The 17,483-nt window shown below is 37.8% G+C and overlaps 2 protein-coding genes and 1 long non-coding RNA gene across 3 annotated transcripts; 1 reads left to right on the top strand and 2 right to left on the bottom strand.

Moving 5' to 3' along the window:
• The first annotated feature begins 6,800 nt into the window (after positions 1-6,800).
• On the top strand, positions 6,801-8,884 carry LOC140791667 (uncharacterized). Its single transcript, XM_073142279.1, has 5 exons — positions 6,801-7,435; positions 7,619-7,759; positions 7,846-7,965; positions 8,317-8,412; positions 8,581-8,884. Exons 1-5 carry the CDS (start codon positions 7,217-7,219, stop codon positions 8,710-8,712), a joined length of 708 nt encoding a protein of 235 aa, XP_072998380.1. The 5' UTR covers positions 6,801-7,216; the 3' UTR covers positions 8,713-8,884.
• Positions 8,885-8,959: 75 nt separating this feature from the next.
• Positions 8,960-11,300, bottom strand: LOC140791669 (uncharacterized). Its single transcript, XR_012109610.1, has 2 exons — positions 11,042-11,300; positions 8,960-9,399 (listed from the first exon to the last, which is right to left on the bottom strand). It is a non-coding gene; the product is annotated as an uncharacterized lncRNA (long non-coding RNA).
• Positions 11,301-11,746: 446 nt separating this feature from the next.
• On the bottom strand, positions 11,747-16,837 carry LOC140792227 (uncharacterized). Its single transcript, XM_073143082.1, has 7 exons — positions 16,403-16,837; positions 15,489-15,631; positions 14,814-15,085; positions 14,096-14,250; positions 13,697-13,959; positions 13,529-13,591; positions 11,747-12,435 (listed from the first exon to the last, which is right to left on the bottom strand). The coding sequence occupies exons 1-7, from the start codon at positions 16,674-16,676 to the stop codon at positions 12,178-12,180; spliced, it is 1,428 nt and encodes a 475-aa protein (XP_072999183.1). The 5' UTR covers positions 16,677-16,837; the 3' UTR covers positions 11,747-12,177.
• Between the last annotated feature and the right edge of the window lie 646 nt (positions 16,838-17,483).

Raw genomic sequence — 17,483 nt, 5'->3', positions numbered from 1 at the left:
AGGAGGAACCGGAAATAGCAGAGCAACGATAGAAGAAGAGAAACTTCAAACATGCTGCTTAGATTGTATCCATGTGTCAATTGATCGATCTATAAGGAATATGGGCGATCTTGGGGGCCAGTTCTCACCTTTCAGTTCTAAGCACCGCTCGCTCCTTCAAGACTGGGCACCCAGATATTCTAATATCAGAAAGTGACTATGGCAGACGAACCAGCAATGATGAAATACCGGGGCAAAAAGACAAGCTTAGGAAACGAAGAGAATTAGGCAAATCCGACAACGACGATATACCTTCACAGCAAGTTGGATCTACAGATTTGAGTGACTCAGGCAGATTCGACAATGATAAATTTGAGTGGCAAAAAGACTCACCACCTTCATCCTCTACCATCTTCAAATCCAAGCAGGAGCAGGAGGAGATCCTGAGTATTTCCAAGGAAAGTAGGGCATGTAAACTTCCAAGTGATTGAAGACAATGACAGTCAACAATTTCTAGATCACATAATGCCATCAAGTGATCAGTTGGAACTTCAAGAATGTGAGAGACATGAGCGTTCCCAGACACTGAGATAGTGCCATCCGTAATGTTAGTAGATGCAATCTCCAAATGATGAACCAATAAGGGCAAGATCAATTCGCTCCTCTCACCTCCCAACAATTACCTCCCAAAGATGAAGATAATTTAGTTGCATTGACATTTCCTCACACTGTAGGGTGGTTGGAAATGTCTGGAAATCTTCCGGTATGTCTACCTTCTCAGATACCATGAACTTCATAACATCCACAGAATCTCTTTCCACCATTTCTCTGATATTATTAATCTCTCCCATGAATTCGGGTGTCATGTTAAGCTAGAACTTCGTACGACTGTCATTATAGATTTCTTTCGGTCATCACTCTTATGTAGTTCTTCCTCTGAGACAAAATACCAGTAATAGGCAAGAGCCTATCACCAGCTTTTGAAGAGTCTGAGGAACCAAGGGAACCATCTTGATGTTGGGGAGAGTCGAAATTCTCAGCCTTTTGCAATGAGGAAACAATTTATTAATGGTTGGAAGATCCTCAAAGGGAGTGTTGTCAAAATACTTCTTCATCTCTTAGATTGGCTCCAGTAGACTTGTCCTTGCCTTCAACATTCTCCAAATGGGAAATGGTAAGTGATCCTCTGAGCTCATTTAGGTTCTTTAGCTGCCCAATATCATACCAATGTTGCGATGACATCAGTGTGTGACTAGAAATAGCACAAATTGAATATATTCTTCAGGCTTCTTTGTAAAATAATAACCAAATAAGGCAATTTTAATACTTGTAAATGGTAAAGCTTACCTAACGAAACAGGCAACTCCACCACATCACACCTAGTCCCCAATTGAGTTCTATGTAGTGGAGATGCTTTAGATCTCCTATGGATTTGGGTAATGCATTGATGCTCCACCTGGAACCCAGATAGATTCAGAACATGTCGTTTCTTGAATTTCTCTAGAGTAAACAGCCTTTGGTCATTATTCTAGTGATTAATTATTGAGGGTGAGCTGTCAGATTAAGCCCTCGTGCCAAAACATGGAGATGTGGTCTAGTCATATATAGACCAAAGATATATAACAATATAATATTGCGAAGAATAATAAGGGCATGAATAGCTACAACCTAAGCCATACTTACATACATTAAATTCAGCTAATCTTGTAAATGCAGTAATTTACTTCGTCAAGTTTCTCCTTATCCGGTAAGCATCCTCGGCCTTTCAGAGTAGAAGGTGATTATAGGAATTTCCTTAGATATTTTGCCACCTGTCCATTTTAAAAAGAGAAAGAATGTGCATGAAGACAAAGTTTGCAAAGTGTGCAATTGATGAAAGTGGTCACAATAAACATTATTGTAATACTTCAGATGCATTCCTACTAAAAAATTCGAATCTGTAGATATTTTTCTAGCATGGTATAGAGGAACAAACACAACACCAAGTAAGCTGTATGGTATAAAAGAACAATTAATTTTAAACTATCTAAAGAAACTTATATAACACCAAACTAGGCGTAATGTTCTCACAGTGACATGTATTAAAGAGATAATTATGTTAAGTCATATGTTGGCAGAAGGATTAATAAGTCCCCCTCCTTTTCAAGTAAAGAGCAAGATGAATATAAATTGCAATCAGCCTACTAGTGAGAGAAACAGATGAAGAAGCTTCACACATGCTCCTTGGATTGGATCGATGTGTTTGGTTTTATTAGATGTGTAAGGATACTTTGTAGTGCATTAAGATTCTCAAGATGAGGGGATTCCTTCTTGGAAGATGACTATTATCTCCCTTGTGTGTCTTAAGATATCGACCTAACAGAGACACATAGACCACATCTTGATATCAAAATAATAAACTTTCCTTCTATCATTGTAGATGAGCTGTGTTAGCTTGCTACCCCTCCAATGCCAACATTGGCAACTACTGAGTATCTTCTTTTGTTAGAAGTGCTAATTTCAGGTTCACAAGCGTTAAACTGGTCAAGTAAATACTTTTCTATTATCTTGTAATGATCTTTCTCTCTCCCAAACACTTAAAATTGTGGTATGGAGGTTATCACATTCAATTGCCCATTGCTCAAATTATGGGCCACTTTCTCATTTCACAATCGTAATAGTTCACAGAATTTCTTTGCTTCAGTAGCAATCTCCAACTTTTTTTCATACTTCTTCTTAGCTCAATCTTATCTTCTTATCTCAATCTTTTGAGGGGATAGTTTTTAAATTCCATGCAAGTTTCTTGAAAGGTTTAAGTGCAGGATGAGAGTGGAGGCTGTGCACCTTCTCCTTAAGAAGTTGGTATTTATACAAGTCTAGCATGCCCTCTGCCTCGTAGGGAACATCTTTGAGCTTTCTCATCCATTGTTCCATCTTGGTTTTAACGCCTGCTATCAAATATTAGAAAGGACTTTCTGTTGTTCTATACAAGGCTTTGTTTATAAAAGAGTCTAAGAAGAGTAGAAGACAAGATTCAAAAATATGACAAGGCCGTTTAGATGCAATCCTACTTGTCGAGGATAGGTAGCATGCCATTGAAGATTTCCCCGTCTCAGTATACTTTCCAAATCCTCATGTAGAAAGAGCAACTGCAAAAGAAATTAGAGACAAACATGCCTTACAGTCATTCAATAAAATGGCATTTAGAAGCGATCTCTATTGAAAAACAAAAAAGCTTTCCAAGACAGGGACGTGTTTAGGATAAGTTAACTTACAGGATCACCAATTCCTGCCAGAGTTGGGATGGATATGAGCACACGAGTCGCATGTTTCAATGGATGTAAGTCTGTCAGCCTAGAGAGTCGTAAATACAAACTTACAAATAGTGGGATATCGATAATGACAACATTAAAGATAAGTTACCAAGATAAAAGTTAACAACAAGAGTTCAACTAAAAGTAAAGCGGTCAATTAGCATACATAAACATATATATCTTAGTGATGTGCAAAACATATTAGACAGACTTTCTGATTGACAAATTAGATCATAAGTTACATCAATGATTCAAATCAACGAACACCGAGCGCTATTTGTAGCAGCCAAAATCAGAAGGGAATGCAAGTTCTCTTAGAAAAAGATAAGTCACAAAACAAAGTTCAGAATTCTTAGCTATTGACCAGCCCAAATTAGTACAGTTCAGGAAGTCTAAAGAGTTTCAATATGTTGCACTCTTAGACTCTTAGTACATTTTAATGAAAGTTTTTTGTCAAAAGTAAGTCAAAAGTAAGAAAAGATTGAGAAATATATAAAATATATTAACTACCTATCATTTAGAAATCCTAAGTACATTTTAATTGCATGGAGACAGATACAAAGAACTTGTCATCTGAGAAACGAAAAAGACAAGGTTAAAAGATGCAAGGAATTTAGTGTTTATATGTGATATCAAGAGTAAGCTAGAAGATGTGAAAGTTAGAGATTCTTCTACTCTGCAAAACTTAGAGTTAATGGAATGTCTTATTTTAATAATAAAATTCATGGAAGTGATAAAAGCAATTCTACTCATAGTTAAAGATAAAGATGAGGGTGTCACTTGGAGCAACTCTAAGGCATACCTATTACATCCAACTATCCAAGTGGATATGGGTTCAAGTTATTGAAACAAACTCTTAAATCATGATGTTGCAAAATTGCATGCATTCTCCTACTGCAAGCCCCACATTGGAGAGAACCTCGTACTCTAGTCACTCTTTTTATTTTAAGTGAAAAAAGAAAAAAAAAAAACACCAGAAACTTTTCATATATTAGAAAAATCTACCTCAAATGAAAATGTTTCAGTTCCAGAGCCTAGACGCAAACAAGCTCAGACCAAACGAAACATGCTTCAGTTTCCATTCCTAATTCTAGGAAAAGCACACGATCATGTTCTGGCGCTTATGGTATACCCCCTGGAGTTACTTGAGATAGATCCGGAGAATATTAAAACCTATTCTTGTAAGCATAAAGTTTGAAAGAGAGCTACTTTCTTTCAGCAGCACAAGTGCTTACTAAACCAACCTAATTTGATCCAAAATAATTGTTCCTGTAACTATATTCAAAGCAGATTCAACAGGGGCACATGAATATCCTACTTGAAATTTCTTGCATCAAAGACGAAAGCTACAATTCTCATCTCCTCGAGCTATTTCCTCTTCGCAGCGCTAGTGCAGGTCTCAGATACTTCCCTGGCAGTCAAAAGTCGATGGCTTTAAATCTCCATAACAAATCTTATGTATCAGAAACCGTCAGTACCGAGATAGGAAACCAATGAGATGTTACCATCCCTGTTGAATCAAGCGCTCCGACACGTATCGGCCGACGAATCCCGTCCCGAACAGGAACATGCGATTGCCTCCCAATTCCGACCTCGCCGCCACCGCCATTGGCACGACGCTAGAAGTAGTCGGGCGGCGAAGTACTCGCCGGGAATCACCACGAGACGATGCGAGTCGCGTCCATCTCGTGAGAGTATTGAGATTCAGACCCGGCCCGCTTCTTCCCAAAAGGGTGAATCTGCACTGAAGTCGGTGATAGTAAGGAGTCGGCACAGCTATTAGTATCGGTCACTGGAACACGGCAGTGCTTCATATCAGACTAGAGTCAGACTATAAGATAATCGGCAACGATTTCCTGCTGAGTTAGGCCAAGCAATGGATGCCCTTTTGCTTGTTAGGATCAAATTAAACCAATTATATAAATTATGAAAAATATATGCAACCCACTAAGTTTTTTAACTACATCTCAGATTGGCTTCATTGTTTTCTGGCCCTTTCATGTGATATTGAGGTACTGCACGGGATTTGGTAGGCGAAGGTTCTAACACAATGAGCATATAATTATTTACTCCTCAGATGGCTCATCATATGGGTGTGACATCCAACTGCTGCAGTTATTACAACCCTGAGCCATATGTGATGCTAAATCTATTGCCTTTTGGTTAGTGAAAGCCATTTATTGCCAGTCTCAGATCATATGATAACTACCAACAACCACCTACACTGGAGGTGCATTGATGTCCAATCTGTTGCTGAGGTAAGAGGATTAGATATACCAGATGGTATGATGCACAAATTATATACTACTGGTAAGGATGATCATTGTCTCTACTTGTTGTGTTTTTCTATGTTTATATAAAAAGTGATCATATATATGATGCTGAATTTGTGGTATAGTTGCACTCATATGCAGTGAAACAATAGAAGCTTTGTGGACTTACAACTTTACTTTTTAATTCATTTTACTTGAACTTTCATCTTGAGAATCTGAAACACTCTCTCTAGCATTTGAAACAATAGAAGTTTTCAAGGAGTACACGCTTCTCTTTACAACCAAACATTGTTTATAATGGGTGAGTAAAAGATGCAGAGATAGAGGTCACTTCGTTATCGGCACAACTATAAATTGATGAATAATATGAGTACCTTGATGGGGACCTCATCAGACACACATAAATCTAATTTATCTCATCTAATATGACGGTCAAGGACCATCTTAATTATGGAGGGGGAAATATATGCTAATCTCAAAAATAAGGAACATGTTCAATTACAAGTTAGGTGGGAATCGGCTGCTTAACAAAGTTAACTCGTTTTTACCATCTTCTATCTTGCTAAATTATCAGACCTTGTTATACTTGACAAATTCACGTGGAATATAAATGATTCTCTAGTTATATCACCAAGAAAATTTGTATATGAACTAAGACAAATACATTCCTAATCAATATTATTCTGTATATTGCAAACAGTCTTTGCATGCCTCAATGAAATAAGACGAGAAAATAATTGGTTCCTCCGATTTAGATTCATATCAATAATTTAAGCACCAAATCTGATAAATTCCATGGAATTGAGAGTAAATGCAGTATCCGGTCCATCAAAACTAGATGCTATGATCCAATATCTCAAGCCACAAGTTCACATATATGGACAATATGGCAACAGCTCATCTAGTGGAATCTCCTAACTCAACTTGGATATACTTAATTGTCTCCCAGAATTCGTAGAGAGCTCAACAACTTAACAACCCAAAGATGGACTTCTTCTACTTCCAGTCCATGAAAAGTTGTAGTCTTTCTTAAACATTTGAACAGATATGAATAGGCTGGCCTTAGTCTCATATTGTCAAAGATTAAAAAGTTTAATAAAAGGAATTCCTATGGACGAAAAGGACATTTGTTGTTGAGCTATCCACACCAATAATTGTATTTTATATGTACAAGTAAAAATGAGATGAACATGCATGATGTATGAAGGGGTCCTCAATGACCTCTAGAGAAGAAAGATCCACAGATAATAATACTGTTAGTATTTTTTTTTTTAATCCTTCTATAGAGATACCTATAGCATTCTCTAGTTGCTTGTTAGGTTATTTAAAACTATGACCTTGTAAAGGGGTTCTTTGGTTTGTTTCATTTCTCTTTCTCCTGATGTGATCTTTTCCAATTGCATGAGTTAAGGAAGTCAAACGTTTAGATAGAAATTCCCTCTCGAGTTTTTATTGCTCTTCTACAACATTGATTTCTTCTGTTGCCTCTTTAATTATCGCATTTTCGATATAACTCTCAGGAGTTTAGCATCTTATATAACAGTTCTACAGTTGTTCTTCTTTCTGTATCATTTCCTTCTGGTCACAAGCCCAAGTTTTTATATTTTGGAAAGGAAATTGCTTAAAAGTTTAAGGATTTCTAATAAGGAGTTGAGGCGTCCATTTCCTTACATGGAGGATTATATTGTGAAGTGGGTAGCCTCTGGAGTTGTTTTCTGGGCAACAACCTTTTTGCTAGTCAGAAACTTATTTCCAAACCGTTCTTTCGATTTCTGCAATCGAATCGTCTCCACAATCCACGCATCATTGGCTGTTTCTTTAGCTTCTCTTTCTGTGCAAGACTGGAGCTGCCCTGCATGTCCTTTGGCATCAGAGTCTTCTCCATGGCAGGTGAACTTCAACTTGTTCATATTTGTTTCAGTTCAAGCTTTATGAAGTTTCATCCTGAATTCTTTGCTAATGTATCAAAAGATCTCAATTTGTTATCAAACTCAAAGATATCTCAACACATCTCGGCATACTTACAAAGAATCCAATCTAGATTACTAATATGAGGATTGTCGATATCTTCAGATGAAAACATTGGCAGTGACGCTTTCTTATCTGATATATGATCTCATATGCTGCCTGTTTGATAACCATGTCAGCCTCGACAACTCAGTTCATCACCTAGTAAGTATAGTTGGCATAGGTGCAGGGCTTAGCTATAAAATGGTAAGCAGAACACTGTCCATCTTGCCTATTCCTTCAGCAAGTTTCCGTCTAGCTATTCTGACTGGATCTATTTGTTCTCTTTGCAGTGTGGGTCAGAAATGGTAGCAACACTTTGGATAACAGAGATCTCTAGTCCTTTCTTGCATGCAAGAGAGAGTTTGAAAGAGCTTGGCATCAAAGACACTGACCTTAATCTAGTCTTTGATGTGAGTTTCCTAATAGCAAACTTGCTCTCTCTCTCTCTCTCAAATTTAAACATATAAGTTAATACTGTAATTCAGTGATTAGGTCTTACTAATAAATCATGTGTTCAATTCTCCCCATCTGACATGGAGGTTAATATTTGATCAATTTTCTATTGAGACACTATATGCATATTGTTTCGACTTATTGTGGTATGTTCTTAACAATTGTCCAAGCCATATATCAAGGAGGGATCAAAATATTAAACATATATTAGTGCATTCCAATCACCCATATAGATTATTAGGAAAGAATTTTGTTTTTTAAAAGGACAATAATGAAGATGTCAAAAGTACTGATTTATTTTCATGCAGATTTTATTTGCAGTGATCTTCTCATTAGCAAGGATGGTTGGGGGCCCTTATCTCACCTATGTAACCCTGACAGCAGATAACCCACTGCTTATCAAGGTATGGTGTCAAACTCCTTTAATATGCTCAATTTGATGCATTATCTAATCTACCATTCTACTTACTCAAAAAGTAAAGTACCAATTTGCTGCATAGAGTCCAGTTTGTATATTTTGTGTCTCACTTGATCCCTTCTCCTCTTCCTTTCTTGTTGGTGTGGCTTCCCAGGCTATGGCATTCGGATTGCAGCTTGTCAGTGCCTTTTGGTTCTATAAGATTGTCCGAATGGTGAGATACAAGATGGGGAAAAGGATAACACCCAAGAGAATTGTCACCAGAGAACTGAAAGCTAGGAAATGAACTCATGTATCATTCAACCATTAGTGGCATGAGAATGAAGATTATGCACAGTTGCAGTGTGGTTAAATTTGAAAAATATGTGATGTATAATCAACTTTCTTTTTAACAAATATTGTGTAAATGATGTTGGATTTGATGATTCAAAAAAATAGAATCCGTCTGTTTTAAGTAATGCCCTTGTAAGAACTCCATTGCTAAAAGTTAATTTTGTTGCAAATTCCCTCCTAGGTACATAAACAACTTAAAGTGAAGTCGACAAACACTTGGAGTGTCATCACAATCCATTAAACTTTTCAGGAAAATTAAATAACTGTCACAAAAGAATATTCTTCTCAAAATAAGAAAATAATAAAAAAAAACCGTCACAAAGAATAACTTAGACCTGAATGGTGTAGTAACAGAAGCCAGCCACAAGAAACGCAAGCTACATATGGCAAGTGGGATACGGCAATACCAAGATAGTTCATCTGATCTGCATGCCCAATAAAAGCAAATTCCAGTATGCATCCAAAAGAACAATTCTCAGATTTCGCGTCATCAGATGACTCGTGCATGGGAGTAAAATGAAACAGAGTTGCACTGCCATAGCATCCGTGGATAATGAAATAACTTTTGCCACGCTTCTAATCTTTGTCAAAGTCAGCACTGTAACTCAAGCTTCTTTGCTTCATTTAATTTTCTCAGAGTCTGAAATAGAGATGCTACAGGGTTTAAGGAGGAATGACAAACATTTAAGAGATAATCACTGCCATGATATATGGTTTAAAATAAAATATAATCGCAAGTCAAATGATTACTGAAAGTTCTCGACAATTCTTATTCATGAATAAGATTTGTAGTTCTTTCTACTTTTTAAGGTTAAAATTATTATGGCAACAAATGAAACTGATGTTTTGGATCTGGCACTTCGTCATGGTAGATTGGTCAGGAAGATAGAGATCCCATTACCGAATGAACAATCGAGAATGGAAATTCTTAAAATTCATGCTGCTGGTTTAGCCAAACATGATGAAATAGACTATGAAGCACTTGTGAAGATTGCCAAAGTGATGTTATATACAATCATGCAAGGGGTACGTGATTATTGCTATAATGATCTTGGTTCTCAACTTTCCGAAACCCTTCAGGGCTTCAATGATGCTGATCTACGAAACATCTGCACAGAAGCTGGGGCGTCAGCAATCCATGCAGAATGTAACTATGTTATTCATGAGGACTTCATGAAGGTACACTCTTTATAGAAACTGTTGTCATGTTACCCTTTCTGAATTTAAAATCATAATTCTTTGTTTAATTGTTTCCAACATGAAAGTCATTATTATTAAAGTGGAAACTTGACTGAGCAAAGGTAACAAAGCAAGCGCTAGTAGAAGGCTAATTGAAGACTGACTACTAAAAGATAAAGGATATGGTCAATTATTTTGTACATCTAATGTTGCATTAATGTCATTCTGGTCTTACAATGCACTTTCCTTTCTGGTTTTTTGTATTTCCTTCTGATTAATCAATACTTTAATTCTGTACTGACATAATGCTGACATTATCGTAAGTATTCAGTATATCTTGGACTAACTTTGACCCTAATGTCTATTGTTCTATAGACAGGTGGTTTAAATGGACCATGAAACTTTAGCTTCAATGGCCATAATCTGTACTAGAATGTTCTTGTGGTATCCATTCTGAAAATATAATGATTAGCCATACTGTATAAATCTGCTGTCCTTGGAATTTCTGTCCTGAAGTATATTTGCAGAGGAAACTTTTCATATCCACCCACACTTTATATGTAATTCGTAGCAGGGCAAGTATAGAAGGTAAAGGCCTCTTAAAGTTTTTGTATGGGAAATGGCAAACCAGCAATAGGACCTATCAATTAAACATATTACAGCAAACTGCTTCAGTTCTGGTTGAATATGGTAGTTGAATAGGGTCAATAATAATCAAATTGCTAACCGTAAGACATAAGAATGGATTGTGTTACTTGTGAAGAGACATGATTTCAGTGTCAAAATATCAAGAAAACAATCATCAGTAACCATATGTAACATATGGATGGACAATCCAGAGTCACAGATATTTTTTGGTACACAAATGATAATTAAAAGCTAGTGAGTAGCTAAAATATTTAATGATGAGATGTCTCGAGACACAAATCCATCCAAGCTTTTAGTAACTCTGGAAGAGATGGATAAGGGTCGTTTGATATCTTTCCCGTTGGAATCAGGGCAGTATTCCAATTGAAATAAAAAGGGCTTCTTTGTACCAATTGAAATGAACAAACTAACGAATAATGACCTCTAAGTTTTGAAAGAAGTGAACTAACGCTTGCCTCTGTGAACGCGGGACTCGAGCTCTTTGTAGTTGAGGAGCTTCTTCCGTACTCAGCCATGGCGCTCCGCCGGCGAGCAACTTCCTACCCTTCGCTCATCTCCGATCTGAAACCGATATATGAGTATTGGAGCGCGGGCGCCATCTTTCTTCCCGACTTACGATCGATGAGATAAAATTAATTATCTGGAAACGAGAAGTATCCTATTCCTCCTACCTTTCCTAAGGCCGTCCGAAGTCTAATGCCGGATTACATGGGCATGGTCTACGACGTTGCCGATTCCTTGACAAACACCCCAAAAAAAGAATAGATAAAAAAAAACTAGTTCTAATATTATGAGCAACTGTTTAGGAATAATAATTTCAAGGATTCATATAAAAATGTTGAAAAGGCTAAACTATATGTTTTCTTCCTAAAGTATGATCGCATACATGATATATCCCATGAAGAATAAGAGCTTACAATCTACCCTTAAACCATCTAAAATGGTATAATCTCCACTCTTTTGTAAGGTTGTTGTGCTTTAAGTAGTATAAGGTAATAAGGGGAGACTTATGTATCTTTATTCTTCAGAGATATAATGTGAAAGTAAGTCATAATGCAACGGATAGAAGAGTAGCTTAGCCTTTTAAAATCTCAATATGAATCAATTTCAACTCATTATACCGTAGTAATTATACCAATACTACTTGACACAAGAAGAAATCAGTACAAACTAGGAAATCCCAATCAAATGATCATTCAAGATAATCCATCATACATCACCATCATCATAGGATTACAGAAGTTGAAATACAAATGCAAACATGGTGAGAACAAGTAGCATTCGTCTCCAGATTCAGAAAAATGGCAAGGAGACTCGCAAGAATGGAAAAAAAATATAATATATCTTCGTAGAGCTTGCCACTACCTCACGTATCACAATCAGATTATAGAGATTGGAACCATCAAAGACAGCTTAAGCTGCAAAACACACCAATATATTCAAACTTATACCCATGATGTTTACACTGCACAGCTGCCTGCAATTGGGATCGAAATTTCAGCCAGTCTCCAAAAGCAGACTAGCACATTTGAAGTCAGTACTGATGAGAACAAACCAGAGCATCTTGCAAGGTTTCCATTCGGACAAAATCTCAAGAATGAGAATGACCCTTAGATTTTTGCAGGACTTCTTTTAATACTGATGCAATTCTGTCAGCCATGTGGTGTTCCAAGAATCTCTCCTTCACTCTCTTGTAGCCTTTCTTTCCCATAGTCAGCCTTCTCTCAACATGGGTGGCAAGTTTCACGATGTTCTTTGCAAGAGGTGTGACACCCTCCTTTCCTGCAGGATGCAATAGACCAGTTGAACCATCCACAACAATTTCTGTGGTGCCACCAGCAGCTGTCCCCTGTTAATAGGACAATCCCTCATGATCAGAAAGTCGCTTTCAAGTTTCAAGAGAATTATGTACATGAAATTCTGGCAGTACATGTGCATGGTGGCCAATAAAGAGGTTCACTTTAATCTTTGTTGTCCTAATTTTCCCAGCATACGTGGCATGTGGTAAGTGTCAGTAGATATGTGATCCTGGTTGTGCTAATGATTCATTACTCTTGGTTCTTAACTGGTATCTGCACATATCAAAGAGTTTCCTTTTGCTGATTCACCACCATCTTCTGAATATAGCATCTTTTCTTGTCTTTATTTTTTATTTTTGGTAAGATATAGCATCTTTTCCAAAAACAATATATTGTCCTTTCTCTTAATGTAGGAACTTGCCCATATAAAACTTTCTGCCAAATAACCCAATAAAGATGGAAAACCAACCTACCAGACGCTGATGTGTCAGCTTAGCTAACCGGTCCTTGGTACTCCTATCAAAGACATTGGAACACAACCTTTATCCTAGTAGATGGTTCCTGATCAACAGGAACACAAATATGGCTTGACCTCCTAGAGTTACTGTTTGAAGCATCATATCAGATCCTAGCATACTTCTTATCTAATATAAGCTTAAGCTAATGACAGTAATCAGTTATTGAAATAAGCAACATGAAGAAAGAAACCAACTATTCATTCATGACATTATGAGAAATGAAGGAACTTTAGGACCAAATTATGGAGACTAAGCACCTAATTACCAGTTGGCCAGAATCCACAACATATAGAGATAAAGAATCAACAAAATATGCAAAATATGCCTGGTGCAGTTTAGAAGATTTTGGAAGTAAGTTTGGGCTGAAATCAGGTACTCTTGCTGTTTTTCAAAGTTCCAAAATGCATGAGAACTGTGCCTATTCAAGTCCAATAAATACATGCTGTACAACAGTCTAATTGAAATAGCCTTATGATTAAGAAGCTCATCCAGGCAATTAGCTCACTGTACCATCCTAATAGTCAAATTGTCAACAGCTAGGAATAGTGTAAGATAAAGAACACCATGACTTACTATCGAATGTCTTCAAAATTAAAAATGTAGAGGGAGAAAGAGAGAGAGATACCAATACTGGTAGCTGAAATGCCATAGCTTCAATGGTTATCCTACCAAAGCATTCTCCCCGGGCCTAAAAGACAATGGCAATTGCAATGTTTTTTCTCTAAGGAAAAGGGAAAACAAGGAAATTACAATGATAATTTGACTTTATGAAAAATAATAGTATAATATTGACCTGAGAGTTCTGGACAAGCACATCTATTGCAGCCAAATATGGAGCAACTGTTAGTGTCTTGTTGACAAAGTGAACACGACCCTGGATTCCTTTTCTTAATACAAAGTCACGTAGTTCTGTTTCAAACTTGGTCTGAGCATTCATATCACTTCCAACTACAACCGCATGCATTGACGGCACTTGCAGCTTCTGCTCTTGGATAAGCTGCAGACTTTGATGAAATGACTGAAGAAACAAATCCTGCCCTTTCCCACGTGAGACACCTGCACTATTATCAACATTCACATGAGGAAGCTACTGAAAGAGGAAATTAGAATAAATTAGTTTAAGAAGGATTAATACAATTAAGCATACATCGCAACTGATTAGCTGCCTAAACACTTAAAGGAAAAAACTTACTATTTATTATGGCAAAGATAAGATCTTCATTTCGGACTCCAAGAGACTCACGTATATGCTCCCGGAGAACTTTTCTTGCTACACTATCTTCAGCAACTTCCATCAGCTCCTTGCTATTTCCAAGGTGCACAACATAGGTTTGTGGCATCTGTATTCTGCAATGAAGAACAAAGAGAAGAATAAACAAAAGACAGAGAAAGAGAAAAGAGTAGTTAACAAATTTCTACTTCAAAAAATTATTAGATAATCAAGTGAACTTATGCAGATCGAACAAGGCATTTAACAAATCATGATAACACAAGGTCAGCTGATTAAGTCAAGCAGATATACTTCTAGTAGAATAGTGATTAGCTACAAGTTATGTTCTCTTCTTTGGTTACTGTGCAACTGCAAACTATGTCCAATGAAACTAGGAGAACAAAGTTTACACTGACTAGAAGATACAAATCTGAAAGTCGATGCAAGTTAAGACTTGCACATCCCTTTGTTGAATCATACTGGACAAAGATAGAAAGCTATACCAGATAATGCAAGCTAGAAATGTCAAATGATTTATTGTGCTCTACAAACAACACACTAATTCCTAATCTACAGAAAATGTAGAAATGATATCAATCATTCAAAAGATGACAGAAAGATAATAAAGACTTTATAAACATGAATATTGTCTAATAGATATGCAATCCACACAAAAAGCTATCTTGCAATTCTAACACACTTTAGACGGTCGTGAGTCCTATTCTTCCAGTATTCTGCTGTTGTGTAAGAATCAATCATGGCACCGGCAACTAAGGGAAGATGCTTGACATATTCCAATTTAAAGTAATGCCCTCTCATTTCATGAATCCACCACAAAATCTTTGGAAGAACTTGAGGAACATGCTCCTTGAGAACAGCATCAAGCCACTTCCCAGCAACAGCCGTGTTCAAAACAACCAAGTCTGCCTTAAGAGCAGTATCAATAGCCTCTTGGCCCTTAGCAGAAAAAACCTGCAAATAGAGAAAGAGTGGTTTGAGATTGCAGACAAGAAGGAAGTGCTGCAAAACCACCACCCTGCAAGGCAATTCAGCCAAAAGAAATACCACTACCATTTCCCAAGCACATTATCTAAGTACATCAAAACATAATATCATCAAAAGGTTCCCATATCTGAGGGATTCTTAAATAAGATCATCGCAACAAATAAAACTTCTGCCGTGCCTTAAGACATTTAGGTACACAAGACTTAAAAGCTGAAATATATCCACTGAACTGAGATTACAAATGTGTGTGATCACTCTGCTCAGGAAAAGGGTAAAACAAGGCCTGTTATAGAAAGCAAGTATCTCTCACAAACCAAAAGAATTATTCTAATTTACAGGATTTGTTCTCAGATTAGGACTAGATTTCTACCTGTACTCCCCGGTTCAACATCTTATGCTCCAAGCTATATGTCACTTGACTCATTTCTTCTGATCTCTGGTTGGTGATCCATACCACTTGGGAACCAATGCCTCTTAAAAGAAATGCTAACTCCATCAGCAGTAAGGGTCCACCTGCAATAGATGCAAGATGATGTTTCCATCAAGCTGAACAGCTTTTAACCAAAGATATAATTTCAATATCAAAAAAAATACAATGATTTGCATTTTGAAAATAGCACAATCATCTTACCATAATTGTAAGTGATTGATTGGGAAATGATGCTAGAGGCTTCATTGCTGCTAGGAACAAAGGATCCATACAGCCAATCTCAAATAGTTGGTTTTGGAAATAAAAGCCTCATTATCATTCCACTTGTAACATCTAACTCAAATTCGTGTGATTCTCCATAAACTAGGTAACTAAACATCGGCCAGAAATACACAGAACGTTGTCTACAAAGCAATCAGAATACCAAACTTTGGAATGAAAATTTTAATGATGCATGAGACTACTTTTGCAAACTCTCAGCACTGCGATTCTATATGTCTCACAAGTTTTGCCCACCCCAATGTTTTATCTCTTCCATAGAAAATGCCACAGCCAGCTCTAGATAATATCCTAAAACCAACCAGACATACAGCATCTCACTCAATGTACAGGTTATCTAGCAGTTGTTTTCTTGCAAACAATTTCTTCTGCACAATTAAGAGAGAAAAAATAAAACTTTTCGAAGAGCTGAACGCATCCTACTTCATTCCCGCCAGAATAAGAGACAGTTGACAAATTCCCAGCAAAGCAACTAACAAATGTAAAAAACTAAAACTAAAGCAAAAAACAATCACTCTCCATAACTAGCGAGCATTTAAATCAAAGCGCAAAATGCAACAATAGGTACATCTTACCTGAGAGGGAGAGCTCATGAGAGACAAGCAGCACGAGCTTGGATCTCATGAACCCTAGCGCGCTACTCCGGACTCCGGCGACCGGCGCCGGCATATGAATCCGCTCCACGTCAGCGGCGACGGCATCCCGCCGTGGATCGCAGGAGTCGAGGGCGCCGCGGAGGAAGAATCCGACGACGGTAGATGCGGAGAAGACGACGATGAGGAGAAGGAAGAGGCGCTTCCTGTGGAGTGCATTGCACCCACCCGCCACCCCCGTAGGCGTCTTCGCCATTAACGGAGGAGGAAGAGGAGGAGATCAAATCGCTCGCTTCGGATTCGAAATGCTAGGATTTTGTTGAAGGATTCAATTCTGGTTTGCTCTTCCGATTTGGGCGTCGGTGCTACAAAGCCACTGTGCGAAGTCGGTTGAGTACAGCATACGACGCCGTCTTCAGACTAGTTATGCCGACTTCCCGAGCTCAAGTAGGTTGCTCTGTCTCTCAGGCCCATGGGCCTGAAACCAAAAAAGGGCCCATTTAAGCACATCCAGGTAATACCATTTCAGTATATTTTTTTTATTCACTAAAGTAAAAAAATGTGAATTAGAATAAAGATCTCATAAATGTACGTCTAAGAACTTCACAAAATATAATTAATTGAATTAGGATTCAAGCAAGCATGAAAGTCTGAAAATAACTTTCTTCTTAATCGAAATTACTTTTGAGTCTCATAATTTTGTTCAGGCTTGGTTCAGCTCAACTCAAATTGAGCTTGAGCTAATCCTAATCGAGCTAGAATAAAGCTCGAGCTTGATTAGAGGATGAGGCAGTGGCGGCATGGACGGCGGCTTGCCAAAGGAGTCGGAGACGGATAGAAGAGGAGGCAATGACGAGAGATGGTCAATGAAAGAGGGGGAGGAAGCCAACAGAGTGGACGAGGAGGAGGCCAACGAAAGAGGAGGAGGCTGATGAAGAGGAGGGCGTTTGTGCCGTGGTGGTGGCTTGCTAATGGAGGCTGACGGAGAGAGAGAGGAGGTAACGATGCGTGGGTGAGGTTATGAGCGGTGATCGAGTGTATGAGGGTGAGAGTGACAATGAGA

The sequence above is a fragment of the Typha latifolia genome, chromosome 7 (assembly GCF_019914945.1).
Source record: "Typha latifolia isolate L0001 chromosome 7, TyphaL0001v2, whole genome shotgun sequence".
Lineage (NCBI taxonomy): Eukaryota > Viridiplantae > Streptophyta > Magnoliopsida > Poales > Typhaceae > Typha > Typha latifolia.
The sequence above is the reverse complement of the archived record's forward strand: the minus strand, read 5'-3'. Positions and strand labels throughout refer to the sequence as shown.